The sequence below is a fragment of the Cryptotermes secundus genome, unplaced genomic scaffold (assembly GCF_002891405.2).
Source record: "Cryptotermes secundus unplaced genomic scaffold, Csec_1.0 scaffold669, whole genome shotgun sequence".
In the NCBI taxonomy this organism is placed as follows: Eukaryota; Metazoa; Arthropoda; class Insecta; order Blattodea; family Kalotermitidae; genus Cryptotermes; species Cryptotermes secundus.
Window position 1 is genome coordinate 493,668 of NW_019726235.1, and position 22,137 is coordinate 515,804.

At 39.5% G+C, this 22,137-nt stretch overlaps 1 protein-coding gene and 1 long non-coding RNA gene across 2 annotated transcripts; one reads left to right on the forward strand and one right to left on the reverse strand.

Annotated features, from left to right (window-relative positions):
- Positions 1–217: 217 nt before the first annotated feature.
- LOC117282273 lies at positions 218–2,054 on the reverse strand. Its single transcript, XR_004512982.1, has 2 exons — positions 1,695–2,054; positions 218–663 (listed from the first exon to the last, which is right to left on the reverse strand). It is a non-coding gene; the product is annotated as an uncharacterized LOC117282273 (long non-coding RNA).
- Positions 2,055–2,069: 15 nt separating this feature from the next.
- Positions 2,070–21,268, forward strand: LOC111864084. The gene is made up of 6 exons (XM_023851080.2): positions 2,070–2,290; positions 4,143–4,385; positions 6,172–6,282; positions 10,944–11,110; positions 16,905–17,067; positions 18,225–21,268. Exons 1-6 carry the CDS (start codon positions 2,260–2,262, stop codon positions 18,671–18,673), a joined length of 1,164 nt encoding a protein of 387 aa, XP_023706848.1. The 5' UTR covers positions 2,070–2,259; the 3' UTR covers positions 18,674–21,268.
- Positions 21,269–22,137: the final 869 nt, after the last annotated feature.

Here is a 22,137-nt window from a genome sequence, read left to right on the forward strand (position 1 = left end):
TTTATGATGGCCTTCACAGATTTCAGAAATTATCACTCCTACCCCTGTAGTAAACAAGTTAATGATAAAACTCAGTGTCCCTAATTATGACAGTGTATTTATTTATGCCCCGCTCTAAAAAACCAAGATTAATGGTCATGAGAATCCATTGCACTAACCACGCGACACCCTTTATCCTCAAAAGTTGTCACCTACTTCGCTGACAAGCAGCGGTCGCTCGGTCGGTATAGTTTGTTTGTGGACTAAAGGCCACGGAGGGATTCATTTATTCCATGATTTACATGGTTTCTGTTTAACTTGACAATACCAAACACTTAACCTGTTTCTTACAATATCTGACCAAAAGAGTAACCTACTATTTGGGATTATAAAGTTTTTTATTTCTTCTAAAAACATGTTTGCTGTTCGTCTTAATCTGTTAACAGCTACAAATATCTAAGAAATGTGTTCCTTCAATAGTGCGTTGTACACTGTCTGTATCGGTTCTTCTGCATCTACCTAACAGAAACACTGACTCAAAGCTTCTTTGCTCAGTCCTGTTAAATGAATTGAAGCAGCACAAGCACTCTGCATCATGGCAGCCAGCATTCCTCTTGCACTTGAAAGAGAGCTCATATGATCTGGTGACTGCAGTACACTAACTTTTGTCAAATCTGCAGTGTGCTGCAATGACAAACGTATTTATAAATTTCCATAGCTTAAAGAGTGTCAATATAGCTCACTTGCCCAGTATAACTGAACGAATAGAAATTCAATCAGCAGGCTAGTACATGAACGTGAAACATTGACAATAAAGAAGCACTTATTTTTAATAACTAAGGAATTAATAGTAATGTTCTAAAAAGCAATTAATTCGTGCTAGAAAACAGTTGCTGCTCTGTAACTTCACTCACAGCAGGGTACAGTTATGGTAAGAACTAGCTTGACTCTTGGCAGGTAAGCTGAAATTCTTACCACATTAAATATACAGTGGCCCAAAAGTCAGTTAACCAAAAAACAGTCTCTTTAATTAATGAGAATGCTTAGATTTAAACTGGCCAGTCAATTCAGACAAAGGTACCACAGCACTGTTTCATGTTCAACATGGAGGATCTCGTTTTGAACAATTTTTGTAAATTAAGTAAGTAATAAATACATTTCTAATGTATTTTAAAGTACATTTTAATAACCAGTAAACTGACTTCTTGGGCGGCCAATAGCTCTGCGTTCTCCACATGCTTTACATTAGAAACAAAACCAGTGATTTACATGATTCATTCTAGTGTCTACCAGCACCTATCAATTTAGGTACACCTTTGCAGTACTAACAACACACTACTCTCTCGGACTTGAAAATGCAGCTTGGTATAAACCGTTACTATAAAATTTCATAAATATTCTCTATCTGCGGGGGTTTTCTTGGCATATTTGTCTCTGGATCGTGGAAACCATCTATGTTTTGTTGTGTGTGTGAGGGACATCAATTCTTGGCGAACAAATTCTTGCTTCTTTTCTTTAAACACTGAGCGAACTTCATTCAAAGACTGGATCTGCAGAGTAGAATGAGTTTCCTGCTTTTCTGGCAATGGTCGAGAACAGTCGTAGGGAAAACATGGCTCAGGGTGCCAGCAAACTATAGTTGAACCATCATCAGTTACTGTGATTTGTTCCCCGAAGTTCCGTGATGAGGACCCCTTTCTCAATGACAGAAATACCTTGCCACCATATGTCGACGCCTTCATCATCCCGAAGTTATACTTGAGAACCCTCAACGCCATATTGAGAAACAAATTAATTACTGAAACACCTTACACAACAGCTCCTACTATGTACAGCGTAACTACGTAAACGCGCTGCAACGTCATGGTCGTCATGGTGAGAACACTGGCTTGATTGGCATGCTCCCGCTCCGTTGCTTGGAAGTTCAGTTTCTCAGTCTCTCATCAAGTTGCGTTGCCGTCTCCTCAATTTGCGCTGTTCCCATCGCTAACATGTGTTAATAATTCGAAATCTCTGCTTGATTAGTCATCGGTGAATAGTGAAGGTTATCCGTGTCTGCCACTAATACCTGATGCGCATTCTCCTTCTGCGCAGTAGAAAGGCATTGTGTATCTATGCTTTTACTGTGAGCTGCAGGATCAGTACCCTGTGTTGCTTGTCCGTTAATGTAATCATTTGAAAAGTGCGCGAAAAGTGAAATAGTTTGTGGTCGTTGAAGTGTTATATATCCATTAATAGTTTTAACATTGTGGTATTACAGATGTAAGGATTTTCATCGAAATGTCCGCTTTCTCCCTTAGAAATTCGGAAGGTGTGTATTCTTGTAGTTTGAAGTAAGCCATATAGGTGCTTGTTGGAAGTCCAGTGTAGTTGAGTTCCTCTCCAGTACGATCTAATCAATTAGACTTGTCAGTCTCAGTTTTATGATAATGGGAGTTCCTGCGACGTTAGGTAAAAAGTATTAACGTAAAATACCATTACCACTGGCGGGAATACGTATGAAACTTCGATGTTTTTAACGTGAAGGCCTAGATGCCGTGTTTGCAACATTAATTGTATACGAAATAGATATAAGCCTTTAATACCATTAGAAAGAAAAATAAATAAAATCTCTTTGACATTTATTGTGGTAAGTTACAGTTGACAATATTGGATATACTCATTTCGTACGGAACGCTGAATTTATAGACTAGGATGTGTATCATTAGCACTGAATTTTTTACAATTTCCGTTGCTAGAACACCGAAGCAATATGACTTGAAACATCTTAACAAGCAGAAGTCTGCCATTTTTTATTATGAGAGTTTAAATGACTGATTAACTGTATCACTTTAGGTATAACATTACTACATCCTTTAGAAACCTGCATTTGTGCCATGTCACTTAGCATGGTTTTATGATGACCAGCATTTCTTTGACACTTTTGAATGTTATGGGTGATGCTGATATTGTAAAAATTGTTGATTGCACATAACCTGTAAAGCATGGCTCCTTGGCAGCTTGTAATGGTTTTTTATTTCAGTCTTCAGGTCGGTGGTTTGAATGCTTGGTTGTTTAAATTTATGTTTATGGAGACATTGTGCAGTTTCGATCTCCCTGTCACATAGGCCTCCTTTCACTGAGCTTTCATCGAGGATCACTTATTAATAATAATCTAATACTCACATATGGTTGGATGATTTCACAGAATGTGACCATGCAAGTGCTATCACCAAATTCACCAATATTATCTCAAAGGCCACGCCATAACTTAAGCGGTTAGTCGCTGGCTTCCCACTGCTGCGGTCTAGTTCTGGCTGCAGTATTTATGTCAGCCAGTACGTGACTTTCCTCGCGTTTCACTTGTTGTAACAGCTCAGAGAGTCTTCAGAATACTTGCTATTGTTTTTGACAATCATGCCCTCTGGACCTTGCTCTACTCAGATTTTAGCAGATGTTTTCTTTACTTTCAAAGATAGTAACTTGGAAGGCCAGAGTGATGTAGTTTCTCTGCTCCTCTGTTGAAACAGTTTATTATTGGGGTATACATAACATAGATGAAAGTCCGAGTTTATAATATTTGTCACGTTCCCCTTGCATAGTTTTTTTTTCCTGAAAATAACTTAGAGTCTTCCGAAAGAATGTTTTACTTATTAATATGCTCTATCTGAATAAAATGTCATATGCGACCCCTCCCTAATTAAACTCCACATGTTTAAGACTTCCTGCTATACATCACTTGGCACTAGATGGAAGTAAGTGATTAGCTTCATACCCCTGATGACTTTACCCCCAGAGAAGAGCCCCTGGCACCCATTGGATGGAATGGTGGGTGGACCCCCACAGTTGGTCTGGATGCTGTGGAGAAGAGAAAATACCTCTGCTTGCCTCTGTTAGGAATTGAAGTCTGGCCATCCAGCATATTGCTCATCACTATACTGACTGAGCTCTTTTGGCTCCACTTTGGATTGTTTACATAGGATTAGTTGTGTTTAGTGAAACTATAGCAGGAATTAGCTACCACTGAATGTACATGTTCTGTTTCCTGCCCCCTGCCTTCTTGGTGTAACAGAAAGTAGAACATCTGAAATGCAGTGATGTAGAATTCCTAGTACAGTGTGAAATGATACCCAATGTAAACAGTCCATAAGTTCTAGGTTATATTTCATAATTCTGTTTGTCAGGTGATGATAGTGATAATAGTGATATTGATGATGTACTGAAGACAAAGCTGGCTGATTTGGAAAAGGAAGTGAAAGCTTTGCATTTGCAAAAGGATGAACTTGAGCATCTTGTCCAGCAACCTGTAGAGTTCAAGTGTGCTGCAGGCAAGAAACACCTGGCAAGAACAGAAAGCTCTCAGAAACACCTTCTGCAATTGGAGAATAAGTTCCTGCTGAAAAAATTGATGTTCCACAGACTATCAGGTATATATTTTTTTATCATAAACTCATCAAAAGTTACGTTCATGTGTGAGACAGCAATTGGTATTTTGACCAGGAAACATTTTTGTTGCTCAGTTGTCCAGTAAAGTAACTAACTGCATCGAGCTGCACCTTTCTAGAAATGCTCAGTTAGTCCAGAAATTGGCAGCTAACAGTTCATTGCCATGAAGATTCTAAAGGGTTCTGACAATGGTGTATAACACTCAGAATTACTGGGTTTTTGGACTTTGTCCATTGTCTGGTATTCTAGAGTCAATAGAACACCGTGTTTCAGAAACTGGATCTCTTTCGGCCCCCGGGGATGGAAGAAGTCTTTAATTTCTCATGTTTTCATTTCTTGCAAATGCATGCTAGAAGTACTCAAAGTGATTGCTAAGCTGAAGCCTCTGTGGCTACTCAGTCACTGATGCCTGGTGCGTAAGGCAAGATATGCCCAGTGTTGAAGTGACGTGCTGCTGTTTGTCAAAGAAGCATAGCAGCCATAATTGGGTTTGGGAGGATCAGAATTTGACAGACTTCTTAATTTTTTAGATATGGCTGAATACCATATTGCATATTTGGCCTAATATACTTTTCCCAAAGTTGAATACTTGTGTCACTTCCTGACTATTGGCAGTGACAGCTTGCTTTTCACTGAGTCCTGCTGCTTCATCCCAGCGCAAGTCTGTATGATGTGTGCTGATTCCTATTGGCAAATGCTGTTGAAATGAGTCGTGCTTACATGAATATGAATTCAGTTGGTATTGGATTTATCTGTGTCTTAAGCCTTCTGTTTCACTTTGTGTGGATACAGTTAAATATACTGGTGAACAACATGTATTTCCTATACAAATTTATGTGAAATTTGGTTCTCTTAGAGATTGTCACAAAAATTTTACTCTAAATTTCCTTGGGTTTCTGTTCCAAGCTTTACAGATGTCTGTCCCTAAACATGTGACTATGTGCATAGTTAGGGATGCAAGTCACAGTGGAGGGGAGAAATATGCCTTATGACAGTTCATATTGTCACCTTCTAGTTTGTGCAACTGTCTTTTCTCCTGGTTTATTTTACAACATTGCCAGTATCTTGGACTGTATAGTGTTGAATAGTAGGATGACTGATGAATAATAAATTGAAAATGTTTGGAAGGAAGTGGTTTTGGCCTAACTGAGATATTACCCCAGCATTTGCCTGATAGGACTGAGGAAAACCATGGAAACCTTAGTCAGGATATTACCCCAGCATTTGCCTGATAGGACTGAGGAAAACCATGGAAACCTTAGTCAGGATCACTGGTGCCCTGGAATGGTTGTGACTGAGGACCTATCAAGCACAGCAACAGAGCATTGCTGTTATAGTAACCTCTGAGGCCTCATTCTTCTGAAATGCCGTTACCCCTCCCATACCAGACTACACAGTAGCATAACTTAGGAGACCATAATATGAATATTGGAATGCCAAGAAATCCTCAAATCTTGTATCCCTTATAGAAGTTGAGGAAAAGCAGTGGTTGGAGCACATTCTCTTCCATTCAGAGACCTGTCATTTCATTGTTTTAGTCAAAATTGCCGTAAGGAGATAATACTCTTGATAACCGCTGCTGTGAGAACCTCAAATCTTATATAAAATTGCAGTAAAATCATTTTTTTATTTTGCTGGTACTCTCATTGTTTGTTCATTTAGATTATCCATGTAACAAGCAATCCTGCAGTTCGTGCCTTGTAAAAACCTGTGTGTGCATGAATTCTATTGTCTTGCACAAATGAATGGTAATTCCTTTAATTGCAGGTGTGGTTACAGCCAAAAGGGAGGGGAAGGAGATAATTCTGCAGTTCAATGCGTCAGTCAGGGGACGCTATTTTGAGCCAGGTTATGTCCATTTCAGGAGGCTGGCTGGAGGTAATGACCAGATTGTTGATTTTTATTGGTCTCAGCATGGCGAGAGAACCAAATAGCATGGTTCTTATGATTTGAAGGGTTTTATTAATTAATTCATATATTTATAGTTTATTTAACAGTTCTCTCAGTAACTCGGACTGTATAATGTTGAATGATTGTATGACAATGAATTGGAAGAAATGTGCATCAAAGTGGTCATGGCCTAATTTAAGGTGTCCTCCTGTCACATATCTTGAGGGACGAAGGAAAACCATGAACACCTCAGTCAGGACAGTTGGTGTCCTGGCCAAGATTCACACTGGGCACCTCATCAATAAAGTCAGAAGCATTACTGGTTAAGCCAATTTGCTTGGTCTGAAGGGCTTTAAACCTGTAGATTCTGTGTTGTGTTTTATCACTGGCGGGATTACATGTATAAGGCAGGCAATCAGAGGTATGTGTCTTTTTGTTAATGCTATAAATATTGTACATAACTATTAGGCTTATTTTGGACTCTGTCCATCGTCTGGCATATAGAAGACAATATTGCTGCAATACTGTGTAGCTATGGGTGTAGATCCTCATTAAGCACTTGACAGTTATGTGTCCCATCTATGCCTACTTGTCTCAAATGGTCTCTTCCCTTTTTTTCTTTCTTTTTTTTTCCATTCAGAATTCTGTATGCATTCATCTTTTCTGTAGTGTGCTGTGTATCTGTACAGGTCACACACCGATCACATATCCTGAATCTATGTTTCTTCTTCCATGTTAGAACAGGTTTCATACCCATACACATCAGGAGGTAAAATTATAAGCAAAATTGACAGCAGAACTAGGAGGTTCAGAGTACTGCTGATAGTGAAGCCTACCATTGGACTTGTATCTGAGCCAGTTCCATCTGCTTCTGATTCTTGCAACCTGTCTCCACATTATCATTGCACGTCCTTCTTCGTCTGTAACGGGTTTCCTCACCAGAATTTTGTATGCTTTTCCCATCTCCTCCACCCTAGTGAGACACACTTGCCATCACAGCTTGACTAGACTTAGAGTATGGAATTTTTAGTGTCAGTTGTACTCAGAATTCTTGCAAAGTTATACATGTATAAATGGAGTACATTAAACCCTCGCTGATCCCTGGCAATTGGGAGGGAGGTCATTGAGATTAAGCAATAATCTGGATTAGTGAAACAAAAGGTAACCCTAAAAGACAAAAAAATTGGAACACACATAAATGGAAAATTTAATGATGGAAGTGGTCCTGATGAAAATAAACTATAAAAAGGCAATACGTTTATTCATTGATAGAAGACTCAGAAGTTATACTTGTTTTTGAATGTAATTATGCAGATTTGAAGAAACTGTCAAGTTTTTTTCTGAACAGACAAGTGACTCACCTGCCTTCCTAAATGCCATATGTCTTTTGAAGTACAGTGGAACGAGCACCTCTCATAACGAGTAATTCATATAACGAGCAAAACAAATTGTAAAAAAATGACTCAGTTAATGAGCGACGTTTCGCATAACAAGTGACGAGAGGGGAAGTCCCGGATTGTGTGCTTGCTACATCAGTCTGCGTTTAGCACTCGTTTCGCTAGCATCTTAGTGTTGCTTGTGACCACACATTTTTCCAAACTTGTGTTCAGACATATTATTTGTGATTTTTTTTGTGCAAGGTTTAATAATCCTTGCAAAAATGTCCCTGAAGAAAAAGCCACAAAAAACAGCCATAAGAGAATAAAAATAACAGTAGAAATGAAACGTGAAATCATTGAAAAGCAAGAACGAGGTGTGAGCGTGGCTGATCTAGCCGCACATACAATCGGTCTACATCAGCGATTTGGACTTGCATTGTGTTTCACAGCAAGAAGTTGTGGAAGAGAGTTTGTCAGAAGAAGAGGAGGAGGAGGTAACAGCAAAGCAACCATCTTCTGGCACAATAAGAGAAATGCTCAAAGCATTGGAAACTGTTTCATCGTACATTGAGAAGCATCACCCTAATAAGGCAGTGGCTATGCGCACTACAAATTTATTTAATGATAATGCTGTGTCGCATTTTCACCAAATTTTGAAGCATCGGCAAAAACAAATGTCTCTAGACAGCTTTCTAGTAAAAAAGAATTAGATATGTGTCATAAATAATAAACTAATTATTTCGTTTTTTTTGTTTGTTTGTTTGTTTTCTGCAAATTGAATTCGCATTCCAGGTTGGTTCATTCCACATAGAAGAAAAGATGAAGATGAGTCACACTCCTTAACAATGTATATATAATTTTCTTTGGATAAACGTTAAACATAAATTGTTTTTAGTGTTTTTTTGGCATGGAATGCATTATCGTATTTTACATTAATTTATATGGGAAAAATTGTTTCGTTTAACGAGTGTTTCACATTACGAGTAAGATTCTGGAACGAATTATGTTCGTTAAGCTAGGTTCCACTGTATGTACTCAACTGTGAACAGCGTTTTTCATTTTTCACATTTTGGTCCAGTTCGACATCAGGGTTAACTGTAACCAGGTTAGTGAGGGTTTACTGTATGAGGTGCTATCGAAAAGTTCATGGACTAGGTCAAAAAAGAAATGCTGGCGTAACTTACTCAGTTTTTGTTGTCATCTCCTTCAATATTGTCACCTTGGGAAAGTACAGTTATCCCATCACCTTTTCCATGCTTCAAAAGCACTCTGGAAGTCATTTTCCTTTATGCTGTCGATTACGACTTGCAATTCCCTTTGGATATCAGATACTGTTTCAAAATATCATCTCAGTTTCATTTTCAATTTGGGAAACAAAGCTAAATCAGAGAGGACTAAGTCCGGGGAGTTCAGGGAATGGGGAACGATAACCATGTTGTTGTTAGTCACGAACTCTGTGGTTTTCAGGGAGGTGTGGGTGGCCTGGTTGTTGTGATGAAGGAGCCAGTTGTGGTTGCACCAAAGTTCTGGTCTTTTTCATCGCACATTTTCTCTCTTGACGTCTCAAAATGTCACAGTAAAAGTCAGAGTTGACTGTAGTGTTAGGAGGAACATATTCACAATGAACTATCCCCTTCATATTGAAAAAAAACAGAGAACATGCTCTTTGTTGAACTCTGGACCTGCCGTGCATTTTTAGCTTTTGGTGACTGGGCTCTTCCACTGTGATGATTGTTGCTTTGTTTCTGGATCACAACTGTGAATCCAACTTTCATCTTCCATTATGGTCCAAGAGATAAAAGTTGGGTCCTCATTAGTCTTCTTGCCAAGCTCAAGACATGCATTTATGCGCTGTTGCTTTTGATCATTTGTCAAGAATTGTGGAACAAACTTCGCAGCAATGCAGTGCATGTTCAAATTTTCTGTTAAGATCTCCTGGCAAATTCCATAACATCCCAGTGGTGTCTGCAAGCTCATGGATTGTGTGGCAACAATCTCCATGGATGAGTTCTCAAAATTCTGAACATTTTCTGCCATTTTGCTGGTGCTTGGTTGCCCTGAATGCTCGTTATCTTCAAATGACATTCAGCCAGCCCTGAAACATGAATATCAATCAAAAACCTCTGTCCCGCTTAAAGAATGTTCTCCAAAAGCCTCACGAAACAATTGAAGGGTTTCTGTAGCGGATTTACAGAGCCTCATGGAAGACTTGATGCTGACACATTGTTTGATTTGTCATCCATCACACACAAAACAAAAAATGAAGTTGAAAAAACACTCATGTAAGAACAGTACTTGTTTACAGAGGGTTGTCATGTGACAGACTGATACAGTAGGCTTGTGGAGGTGTGACCTTGGCCTCCCCTCTCATCTTCTTTCACTGAGGCACTTACAACTATAAGAGTCTGGGACCTTTCAATAGCATGTATATTGTTAAATATAAATATTTGAGGTTTAGGGAATTATCATGTAATGAATTACATGTGTGTGTGATATTGAAGTTTCATTCCTTACCACATACATTGCAGAAAGCCCTGAAACTTTGCCAGCATTTGTATATTGACCTTCCTTTTGTGTGTGCAAAGTGTAATAATTCAAAACTGAGTTTGGGTTGTAAGATTTGAGGCTTTCACGGCGGTGACTATGAAGAAAGCAGTCTTCTGGGATTTGGCACCGTGTATAAGTGGTGTTAACCGACGTTTCGGAGGAACGTATCGCCTCCATCTTCAGGGTAGAAGAAAATATAAGAATTCTGCAAGCGAAGAGACTGTGAGAACCGGTAAAAGCAGACTGTTTGGGTTGTCTGATTTGGTGTAATCCATTTGTTACTCCTCTGGACCACATGTCACTTACAGGATTGTTTCACTGGTATATCAGCTTACTTATATTCAGGATTTCTCTGTGAGATCTCAGGTTCTCACAGCAGTGACTGAAAATCACAGTCTTCTGGAATATAGGTCGGTTGATAGAGTACTGACATTGAAGATGGAGATCCTTCAAAATTTCAGTACCTGACAACCAAACTACACTGTGTCACCTCTCAGAAGACAGCAGTGTTAATGATTTCTCTGCCTTAGATCCCAGCCCAATTTAAGGTCTCTTCTTAGTGTGTCCATCAGGCAGTTGGCCACTTCCTCCCAAATATCAGCCCCACGTGTGATATGCTATTCAGTAATTTCTGACCCAAGGAGGTAAATATCCTTGCTGTGCCTTTTTTGTTACCTAACATATCAGTGATTTGATATTTTTTCCTTGTTTGATGGCATTCAGGTTCCTGGAGTGTGGTACGTTACTTCCTTCATGATGCAGTCAATGTAAGAGAGATGGCTAAGACCTATCCCTTGACTGATGAAGAGGAATTCATCCACTTTGTACAGTCTGTTCAGCTGTGTGTAGAAGCTTACAATGATAGGAAGTGTCAGATCACACGTGCAAAGGTAATGTAATGCCATCAACATAGAGTACAGTCAGAGTAAAGTTATATGAGTATGCTTTGTTGGTATTCTACATTGATTTCATATAATACTGGGGAAAATGAACCCCATTAAAGTAATGCCATTTTGTAGTTATTAACAATAGTTACACTTCCTTGGGATTGATGAAATTTGGTTAAATTTCTGGCAATGCAAAAATAATGAACTTAGTGCTTCTCTTCATTTTAATCCTGAACCGCTACATTCAGCAAATGATGTATGTAAATTAGTGAACAGTGCATGAACGTCATTACAGCATATAATACCCAGAAACTGTGCAATATCATGACGGAGATGAAAATCATTTATCAGATCCTGTGAAAGTTTGTGTGCAGGATCTCTTTCCAGTTCTACAAATTCAGATTTGTTCACACTTGCAGTTCTTGACGTATCCCCCCCCAAAACACACACACACACCCACACCCACATACAAGTTTGCACTTTTGATATTGATAATCCAAGTTTCTTCCTACAGGTCTCCCCACATTTGTCAGTATCACATGGTATGTTGAATGTCTGTCCTGAGGAAGTAGTTTTGCTTTTCTTCTATGTTGGCAGTGTGCCTAGTCAAACACACAGATTAAAATAAAGCAACTGCAGTGTATGCAGCAAACTTGGCTAATGGATTAAGTAATTGTTTGTCAAACAGTGGGTGGTGATCCCCTGTGGAGGTCACCAAGTTGTCATGTAGTAGAGCTGTTTCCAGGCATAGCTTTGGCAAGTCAGTAATATTTAATATAGGTGCTTCTGGGAAATGTAACTGCATCCAGTGAACATTTTGTGAATATTTTCCTGATGTCAGGAACAGTTTTGTAGCTTACTCTAGGTGTAGAGGTGTTGCTGCTGTTACATGCAGAATAACAGGGACCTGTAACTGTATGCAGAAGTGCACTTTTCACTGACCAGCACAGATTGGCTAGGGTTTGGGGGTCACACATACGTGGTGTGTTCAAAAAGTATTGAACCTTTGGTCGGCAGAAATACATTTATTGATTTGGAGGTACAAAACCCTAATCCCCTTCAAAGTAGTATCCTTGGTAATGCACACACTTCTCCCAGCGCTTCCGCCATTGTTGGAAACACTTCTGGAATGCGTCTTTTGGAATGGCGATCAGCCGGGCCGTCGCATTCTGCAAAAATGTCCCCAAAGAAAAAGTTGCAAAAAGACAGCCATAAGAGAATAAAAATAACCGTAGAAATGAAATGTAAAATCATTGAAAAGCGAGAACGAGTTGTGAACGTGGCTGATCTAGCACGCACATACAATCGGTCTACATCAATGATTTGCACTATCGTCAAGAACAAGGACAAGATTAAGGAGACAGATGCTTCAAAGGGAGTGACGAGAATATCTACACAACGGTTACGTATTCTTGGCGTTGTTGAAAGGTTGCTCCTCATATGGATAAACGAAAAGCAATTGCAATGTGACACTATTAATGCGAACATCATTTGTGAGAAGGCGAAAGTGATTCTCTCCGACCTCGTTAAGAAGACGCCAGGATCATCAATGCCCAAAGAAGAAGCATTTAAGGGAAGCCATGGGTGGTTCGAGAAGTTTAAGAGAACAACCGGCATCCACAGTGTTGTAAGGCACCGTGAAGCAGCAAGCTCCGACACAAAGGCAGCAGAGAACTTCTGAGGGTTACCTGTCTCTTCTGGAAGAAGATGACAAAGCGAACCGATATAACAGCAGAGGATAATGCATTGCCCGAATGAAATGAAAACCAATGAAACCAATGAAAGACCGTCTCATGCTGCTATTTTGTGCCAATGCAAGCGGCGATTTGAAAATTAAACTGCTGCTTGTTTACCATTCAGAAACTCCACCAGCCTTCAAGAAGTGTAAAGTCCAGAAGAGCAGGCTAAATGTGATGTGGAGGTCCAACAACAAGGATTGGGTGACACGTGACCTTTTTACTGATTGGATCAATGAAGTGTTTGGTCCTTCTATGAAAAAAATATTTGCTTGAGATGAATCTGCCACTCCATGTCTTGCTTGTTATGGACAATGCTCCTGCCCATCCTCCAGACCTACAAGATGACCTCCTTGAAGAATTTAAATTCATCAAGATCCAGTTACTGCCTCCCAACACCACTCCGTTACTCCAGCCTATGGACCAGCAGGTTATTTCTAAGTTTAAGAAGCTGTACACTAAAGCACTCTTCGAGCGTTGTTTTGAGGTGACTGAAAGGACCAATCTCACTCTCAGAGAGTTTTGGAAATATCACTTCCACATCGTTGCCTTCTCAAGATGATCGGAAAGGCGTGGGAAGGGGTTACCAGGAGAACCCTCACTTCTGCTTGGAAGAAGCTTTGGCCGGAGAGCGTTGTCGAATGTGACTTTGAGGGCTTTGAGATAGTACCTGTGGAGCCTGTAGTCAACAAGACTGTGTCTTTGGCCAAGATCATGGAGCTGGAGGTGGATAACAATGATATCGATGAGCTTGTGGTAGAGCACAGCCAAGAGCTGACCACCAAAGAGCTTATGGAGTTGCATTGTGTTTCACAGCAAGAAGTTGTGGAGGAGAGTTTGTCAGAGGAGGAGGTAACAGCAAAGCAACAATCTTCTGGCACAATAAGAGAAATGCTGAAAGCATAGGAAACTATTGCATCGTACTTTGAGAAGCATCACCCTAATAAGGCAGTGGCTATGCGCGCTACAAATTTATTTAATGATAATGCTGTGTCACATTTTCACCAAATTTTGAAGTGTCGGCAAAAACAAATTTCTCTAGACAGCTTTCTAGTGAAAAAGAATTAGATATGTATCATAAATAATAAACTAATTATTTCGATTTTTTTATGTTTTCTGCAAATCAAATTCGCCTTCCAGGTTGGTTCATTCTGCATAGAAGAAAAGATGAAGATGATTCACGCTCCTTAACAATGTATATATAATTTTCTTTGAATAAACGTTATACATAAAATTTTTTGAGTATTTTTTCGGCGTGGAACGCATTATCATATTTTACATAAATTTATATGAGAAAAATTATTTCGCTTAACGAGTGTTTCACATTATGAGTAAGATCCTGGAACAAATTATGCTCATTAAGCGAGGTTCCACTCTAATGCAACATAGTTATAAATGCATCAAACAGAAACCAAATGCATCATGTAAGAGTGTCAGGGTATAAATACACTCAACTCTTGATTATCTGGGATAATTGTGGGGATGGAAATTACGATTAATCGAAAACCCGGTTAAGACAAAGTTTATTAAACGTAGTACTGTAATACTGTACCTTCATAATACTATAGGCCTACCTGTATTTAAATTTATTCTACCTCATTTTTATGTCATCTCATGGCATATTTAATACTTTTCTTACATTACACTGAAGTATGAATTAGTTATTTCAATCACAGTGTTCAACAACATCCAACACTTTTTACAAATATTCACACTTAACACTTAATAAAATGTACTATTGTTGTTTGCTTTTTTGCGGCATTTTCCTTTTTCTGTTGAACACTTAACACAACACGCTTCCTTTTACACCCTGACATTTTGCTAACACACTTGAAGATCGATACAAAGAGACTAACTGGGGCGGTATATCTGTTCTTGAAACTTTCCACAAATCCTTGCAATCTTTCACCCCTACCCTAGAACATTGTGTTAGCATAACGGGATCAAAAAATACAGAACTCGGTTCACACTAGTGTGAAAATAGTGTTACAACTCACCATGTGAAACAAAAGTGAATGAATATTAAACAACATATAAGCCTCAAAATAGCCCCAGTTAAGCCGCCCCCGGATAATTGAGAGTTGAGTATACTTGTAGTTTGAAATGTCTAAAGATCCTTAGATCACAAATTCGGTGATGCTGCAGTACTGGAGCTCACTGCATGACCAGTGTGTAGACATGTGCAATTTCGTGAGGTGAGTGTATTACAGAGTAACATGCAGTGTGATGCTATGAGGTCCCACAGTGTCCTGAATTGTGCTATGCTGTTCCCAGAAACATGAGTTTAAATATGGCACAAAGGGAAGCTGTGTGTTGATTTCAGACGCCACTCTGATGTCAGACGTTCACTGAAGTCAGAACTCACTTCAAGTTTGAGCCATTTTATTTTTAATATTCTAAATACTTTGAGGCCCATCTACAGCATCTTTTTTAGGTTTTTTAAACACAATGTCTTGCTTTTTTTGTTGTGTCTTTTACCAAATGATACACCATATTGCAGCCTAACACAGGTCTATTTTTATGCTGTGTTAAACAGCTTCCTAGTTTGAGTTCTATACAGGCACATGTATAGCCATGGATGCTGTGCCTCGAAACCCACAGTCAGCAGTAGTCAACAGTAGCAGTTAGACCCCTGCTCTCATAAAGAGGAACCCCAATTTAAAAACACATAGTGGTCTGGGAATGAACAGAAATATGGTTATGGGTCCCTTTTGAGTCTGAAACCAGAATGACTGCAGGAAAAGGCCGTCAGCAAATTACTCTTCTGCTATTTTGAATTGTTTCACAACACACAGCAAGTGGAAACATCTAACCACAAGCCATACAACATCAAGCTGACATCTCCCATCTTCGGGATGAATCAATAAGGAGGAGCTTAACATTTTACATGAATGTTTTAAAAATTTTTAAATATTTTAACATTGACGTTTTTAATTTGAGGGAAGTTTCGGATGGAATATGAGAATTGTTAGTGCATTCAACAATCCTAACAAGTGTTGTGCTTTTACACGTCGACATACTGTAGCAGCGTCCACGCAGCAAACATAACTGTGTGCATCTTAAACAACGACAGTGTTTTCATGATTGTACTATGTGCCTCTGATGATGGTTATATTAAACCGAAACATGTAAGGCAGAAGTGATAAAGAAGTGACCTACAAATTGTTACACTGGACGGACTTTCTATTGACTTTGTTACTCTTCTGCTCTAAACCCCTCCCCCATATCCCCACACATGCACAGAACTCCCTTCAAAGTTACATACTAGTAAGGGGCCAGGCACAAAGGTTGGTGCATGTGTAAAGATGTGTTTGGGAACTGTTGTGTGCTGTAATCTCCTTGTTGGTTTAAGTTCAGTGATGTTACAGTTATGTTAATAGTATCAAAACGGATTGAAAGAAAATACCTTTTAAAAACATGAACTAGTTTGAGCTGGCTCAAGAGTGTTGTCGCAATGGAGCATGTGGTTTTACCCGTGGTGGTGTTGAACATTTGGGTTCTGTTACCACAGAGTTACCATATGAAGTTGGTTGTTAAGGTGGACATGATTCTGACTGTGAACTGTACAATATAACTTCCTGCCTGTATTCACGGCAGGCTATTCCAACATTTCCCTCATGTCAGGTTTCACATTTTCCATCCAGTTACCAATTACACATGAATAAACATGGTTCAGCTTCAGCCATTTGTTCTGGATTATCGATCATATGGGAATATTGACGGTAAGGAGGATTAATGCATGTAGCTCCATATATTCTTAACCTTGGCACTAGATGGAGGTGAGTTGTCAGTTCTGCCTCTGGGGAAACAGCTTCCAGTACCCATTGGATAGCCCCCAGCGGCTGGGAGGACAAAATCTCTTGTCCCTTCTGGGAATTGAACTCTGATAGGCCATAGTTGCTATACCAACAGAACTGCCCTAACCCTTATGTTGCAGCAATATGAGACTGTTTTTTTTCTTTGTTGCATTTAGTTGCCTGTAATTCTTTATTGAGTTCTGTAACAAGATTACCAGGGCCATGAACTAGGAACTTCAGTTGACTAAGCTTTTCATTTCACAGGAGGTGGCACAATCCAAAGAACTGAATCTCTTCAGCAGCATTGACTGCATGTTCGTGATGCTCACAGTAAAGGAAAGTAATAAGCGATCATTTCCAGTGACCATCAGCTTAATTTATGAGCCCAGTGGAGTCAGGCCTGTGTCTCTTGAAGCCCAGAGCAAAGGTTAGTAGTGGTGTGATTAACATTTGTTGTAAATCTGGATGCAAATGTTAAACATCATGTTAATATGGTAAGACAGAGCAAGTGAATATTTTTATCACACCTTTCCTTTATTAAGGGAAAAAGTAGACTTTCAGGTTTGAATGCTGATTGACTTTCACAAAATGTGGTTTGAATATTATGCCACTGGAGTCCACCTCAACACATTTTGATTTCCTACAAGCAGTAGTAACAAAATGGCATACACACAAATTTGTGAGGTGGGACTGACACAACCAAAATACACCACTTAGAATATCTTGGGATGATGTGTGGTACAGATCTTCAGAAATATGTAAGTTTTGTTGAGGTAATTTTCTGTACAATTTAAAGCAATAAAATGGTGTCTGATTGAAATCTGTGGTTAGGTTTTGGTTTGATGGCAATAACTAAGGAACCATTTGAGGTAGATGGTAAACATACCTACCCATTGTAAGTTTTGAGGTTTTCACGGAGATGACTATGAAGAAAGTCGTCTTCTGGGTTTTGGCGCCGTGTATTCTTCGTTTTGGCCGACGTTTCGGAGGAACGTATCGCCTCCATCTTCAGAGCAGGTGAATGGCTAGTGAATGCAGAGATGCAGAATGTAATTACAGCTACTGCTCTCTGCATTCACAAGCCATTCACCTGCTCTGAAGATGGAGGCGATACGTTCCTCCGAAACGTCGGCCAAAACGAAGAATACACGGCGCCAAAACCCAGAAGACGACTTTCTTCATACCTACCCATTATCAGTGAAATAATGTTTTTAAGTTAACAGTTATGAACATGATGTTGGTGTGAAAATTAGAGATTATATATGACATGGTAACATAGGCAAGCTCTATATACTTAAGTATTAAGTTCTTCCCGAAAAGAAAACACTTTTACTGTTGCAGCTGCTGACTGAATTTTTTAACATATTTATATTGAAGTCAGTAAAAGATTCTGACTTTATTAGGATTTGAGTGTATGACCATCTGCACGTGAGTCCAGCATGCAAACCCACAAGGCAAATTGTATTTTACTGTTGGATCATAAATTTATTGTACCTAAATATGGCATTAACAGCACAAGTGGAAGTGGGTGCAACAGGAAAATGGGATTTATGAGTTCTACTGAGAATTCCTCATGTCTTTCAGGTGCTGATAAGAAAATTCTGTCCAAAGCTGCAGAAGAGTTTGAAATTTTCAAGAAACTGTCTCTGGATGAAGGTTTGGCCATTTTATTTTTGAAGGAAGAGCAGAGCAATGGAAGCCCTTCACCCGAAGGAAGCAGCATGTTCCATGTCTTGGAAGAAGCAGACCACGAGGATGAGAGAAGAGGCTCTGCTATGCGGCTGGATTCAGTTGAGTTGACAAGTGAAAGTGACAGTTCAGATGTGGGTTCAGCCAAGGTTAAAAGGAAAGGCATATCGTTGGGTTCAAGGAAAGGTGTAAACAGACCAAGGAATCATGCAGGTTCGAGGCTGGTTAGGGTTTCCCGTGGGAGTTCGAGAGGGAACACAGGAAGAAATGCTAATAGGAGTGTAAGAAGGGATGTAGCGACAAGTTTGAGAAGTAGAGGTAGGAATATGAAGAAAAGAAGGTAAATGACTAAATCTGAAAGCTTGGAGTGTGTAAAGTGACCATTTTATAATTTTCTGGGACCATTCTAGAATGAAGCAAGTAGCACTACTAAACATTATTGTTTCATAAGACATTTTTACTTCCACAAGTTTGCTGAATCACTGTAAGAATACCATACAGGTTGCAGTACAGGCTCCAGGCTGTTCTGACTTTCATGGTTTTCCTCAGTCACTCCAGGCAAATTTTCAGATAGTACCTCAATCAGACAATCACTGCTTCCTTCCAAATCCTTTCCAGTTCATGGTCCATTAGTCATCCTTTTGTCCAGTGCTATAGTCTCAGTACTGAAGGCACTGTTAAGTGACCCATGAAAGAATTTAAGAATGAGGCATAGTATTCATTACTACGTAATTTATTTGTATTTAGCATTGGGTGTAGAGATTCAGAGCTGTACTTGGGTTTTGTATTGTTACACTAACTGCTAACCATGCAGAGGAAGATGCTAGGATTCCTTTGGAGACGTGGATTTCCTCAGAGTAACATGAAGACATGATGAATATGTAATGTCATTCACAAATTAAGACTCAATGAGGGCCAGTGATTCCCTCCAGAGTATCTAACAGAGACTTGGCAGGGGATAATGGTTGTGGGGATGAATGAGGTACCTCCTGTGGGGTAGATGTTAGGCTTACACAGGGTGGACTGATTTGTAGTAGCCATTATATTATAATTACCTCTTAAGCATCTGTTCAGCACTGTTGTGGAGAATTGATGGTTGGACCCTATCCCAAGTTGCAGTTTGGTGTCAACTGTGTTCGATTTTAGTGGCACTGATTAATTTGGTCTTGACTATTTGTTTGATATCTGATGTTACTCAGTATACATTCTGCCATTCCATCCAGTCTGAGGTTTGCCCTTTGCAAACAAATATACCTTTATAACATTTTCTTTCAACAAATTGTGGTTATGTTTTTGTTTTTGAGTAATGTTTACATTTTGTGAGGGCTTGAGGTGTGTTGAAGTGGTGCCTGGAATAAATTTTATCCTCATTTTGGCAGGGGGCTTTCCTTTTACTGTTGTTGAGATATTGTGATTTTGCTGCAAGTAAGACATTACATACTTCTGCATTATCGGAGATTTTCCTTGTGCCACAAGTAATATTACTTGTTTTATATGGCCTGATTAACTGTTTGAACGCCTCACTCCATGGGGCAATTACTCTCTGAGTGGTCTGGTGAAAATTTGAGAACTTTCATATCATTATATGCAAAAGAAAATTAATTTATGAGAATGAAAGGGAGGGTCATTATTACTCAATGTTTCTTGGGATGGGGCCCGTATAGCAAAGAATGACAGAAGGCTAGCAAGAACTTGAGAAGTGTTCTTGGGCAGTCAGCCATGTCAGTGTGGAGTTGGTGTCAACATCTGAGAGACTGCTTATCTCCATCATCTGGGGTTTATATGATGGGTGTTGCATTTGCACACTGTTTGGGGGGCAGACATTCTCTGAAATGTTGCACGCCAACTGCACATTGACATAGCTCATCATCCAAAATGTTTTAATTGTATACTGTGGTTGTGAAAGCATCAGTCATATAGTTCCACCATATTGAAATGATTATTAATTGTAAGATGTGGCCATCAACAATAATTACATGAACAGTGAACTCACAATCTGAGGAATGATACTACTTATGGGATTTTAAACAAATTCAATTCTTTATTACACAAGTAATTGGTTTGTGTGAAATCTACAGATAGTAATCATAGTCTGTTTATATTGAATTTGATACGGGTAGTCATTGCATTGCCTCTCACTGTGCAAATCATGGGCACTTAGAAAATTGGTAATATGAAACCATTCCCATATATGGCCCTGCTTACAGCTCAGTCTCTCTCTCAGCAGCATGTCAGTTTGATATGTTGGAAGAGATCAACTATGTAAGTTGCAACTTCATATGAAATGTTTTGTTCTTATGATACACCTTTGAAAAAGTTTCCCAGCTAAAAAACATGTTTCTGTTAAATGCATGAAGCAGTTGCAGTTCTATTCTTAAGGTATGCTAGTTGAGAAAGGAATCTTGTTATCAGAGCCATGTCATGGCTTCACTACATGTAGTTAGGATTTATGCACACAATATGTTTGGTATATATGAATAACTTCCAACTGATTTGTGATGACTTCATTTTGTGTGTAGGTATATATATGCCATATTTTGATCCACATAATATCAGGACAATACACAACTTATTTTTTGAGTAAATATGGTAATTGAAGTAAGTGATACAATGTTTTCTGCATTTAGGTATGTTCAGTGTGCATAACATTGCTTGAGAGAATAATTTTGATACTGCTGAGCTCTACAACAGGATTCTCCAAATGTTTTAATTTCAGTCAGTTAAATGAAACATGATTTTAATTGTTTAAGGGGAATGGGGTATGGAATAGGCATTAAACCCGATAATGTGCGGCAGAGTCACATGCACGCCAAAGCTTTACATGTACCTCACAGGAGAGCACGGTGCATCTTGCACATGACTGAACTTTCACTCACTCACTCACTCACTCACTCACTCATGGAGCTGAGCCCTTCTTGAGATGCTGCCACTTGTGCATTTTATGGAACCCGAAGGTTCATTACTGTGTTCACAAGAGTCCTCCAGTGGTCCCTATCCTGAGCCAGATCAATCCAAACCATACCATCTCATCCTATCTCTCCAAGATGCATTTTAATATTGTCCACCCACCTACACCTTGGTCTTCCCAGTGGTCTCCTTCCTTTTGGCTTTCCCACCAGTATCCAATGTGCATTTCTCCTCTCACCATTCGTGCTACATGCCCTACCCACCTCAACCCCCTTGATTTGATTATTCTAATTATACTTGGAGAAGCGTACAAGTTATGAAGCTCCTCCTGTCATACCCATACAGAACCACAGGCAAAATTATACAGGATGAGGCACAGAAACTTCCTTTTTGTGAAGATGCATTGTGAATGGAGGGGAGGTCGCAGAAAAGTGGGGATAGGCTCGGTGAACGCAGCAGTCATGGAAGTTTCTGTCTAATACCCTTCAGTAGGAAACATGAGGTGGACGAGTGAGCAGCTTGCGTTTGCTGTCGAAGCCTATTTTTCGAACAACCATTCCTACGTGGCAGTGCAGCGTGCATTCCGTACTCACTTCAGAATTAAGCCCAGAGGTCTGGTTTCCGACCGGAAATCAGTTGTTTGGTGCGTAGAGAACTTTAGGACAACCGGGAGTGTGGTGAAAAAATCATCAGGATGGCAACAGACTGTTACGACACCAGAAAATGTGGAGACAGTTTGACAGTCGCTTTTGAGATCTTTTTCGAACTAGCTCTTGAAGAAATGCATCTAGGAAATGTCTGGTTCCAACAGGATGGTGCCACAGCCCACAGAGCCTGAGCTTCGGTGACAGTTTTGAGGGCAAAGTTCCCTGGACGGCTCATCTCGCTTCGAGGTGACATC

Bases quoted from the DNA above. Each gene is read 5' to 3' on its own strand.
- LOC111864084 (XM_023851080.2), top strand. From the start codon at position 2,260: ATGTCCGCTTTCTCCCTTAGAAATTCGGAAG. The intron at 11,111-16,904 runs GTAATGTAATGC...TTCATTTCACAG, and splicing joins GTCAGATCACACGTGCAAAG to GAGGTGGCACAATCCAAAGA. The intron at 17,068-18,224 runs GTTAGTAGTGGT...CATGTCTTTCAG, and splicing joins TCTTGAAGCCCAGAGCAAAG to GTGCTGATAAGAAAATTCTG.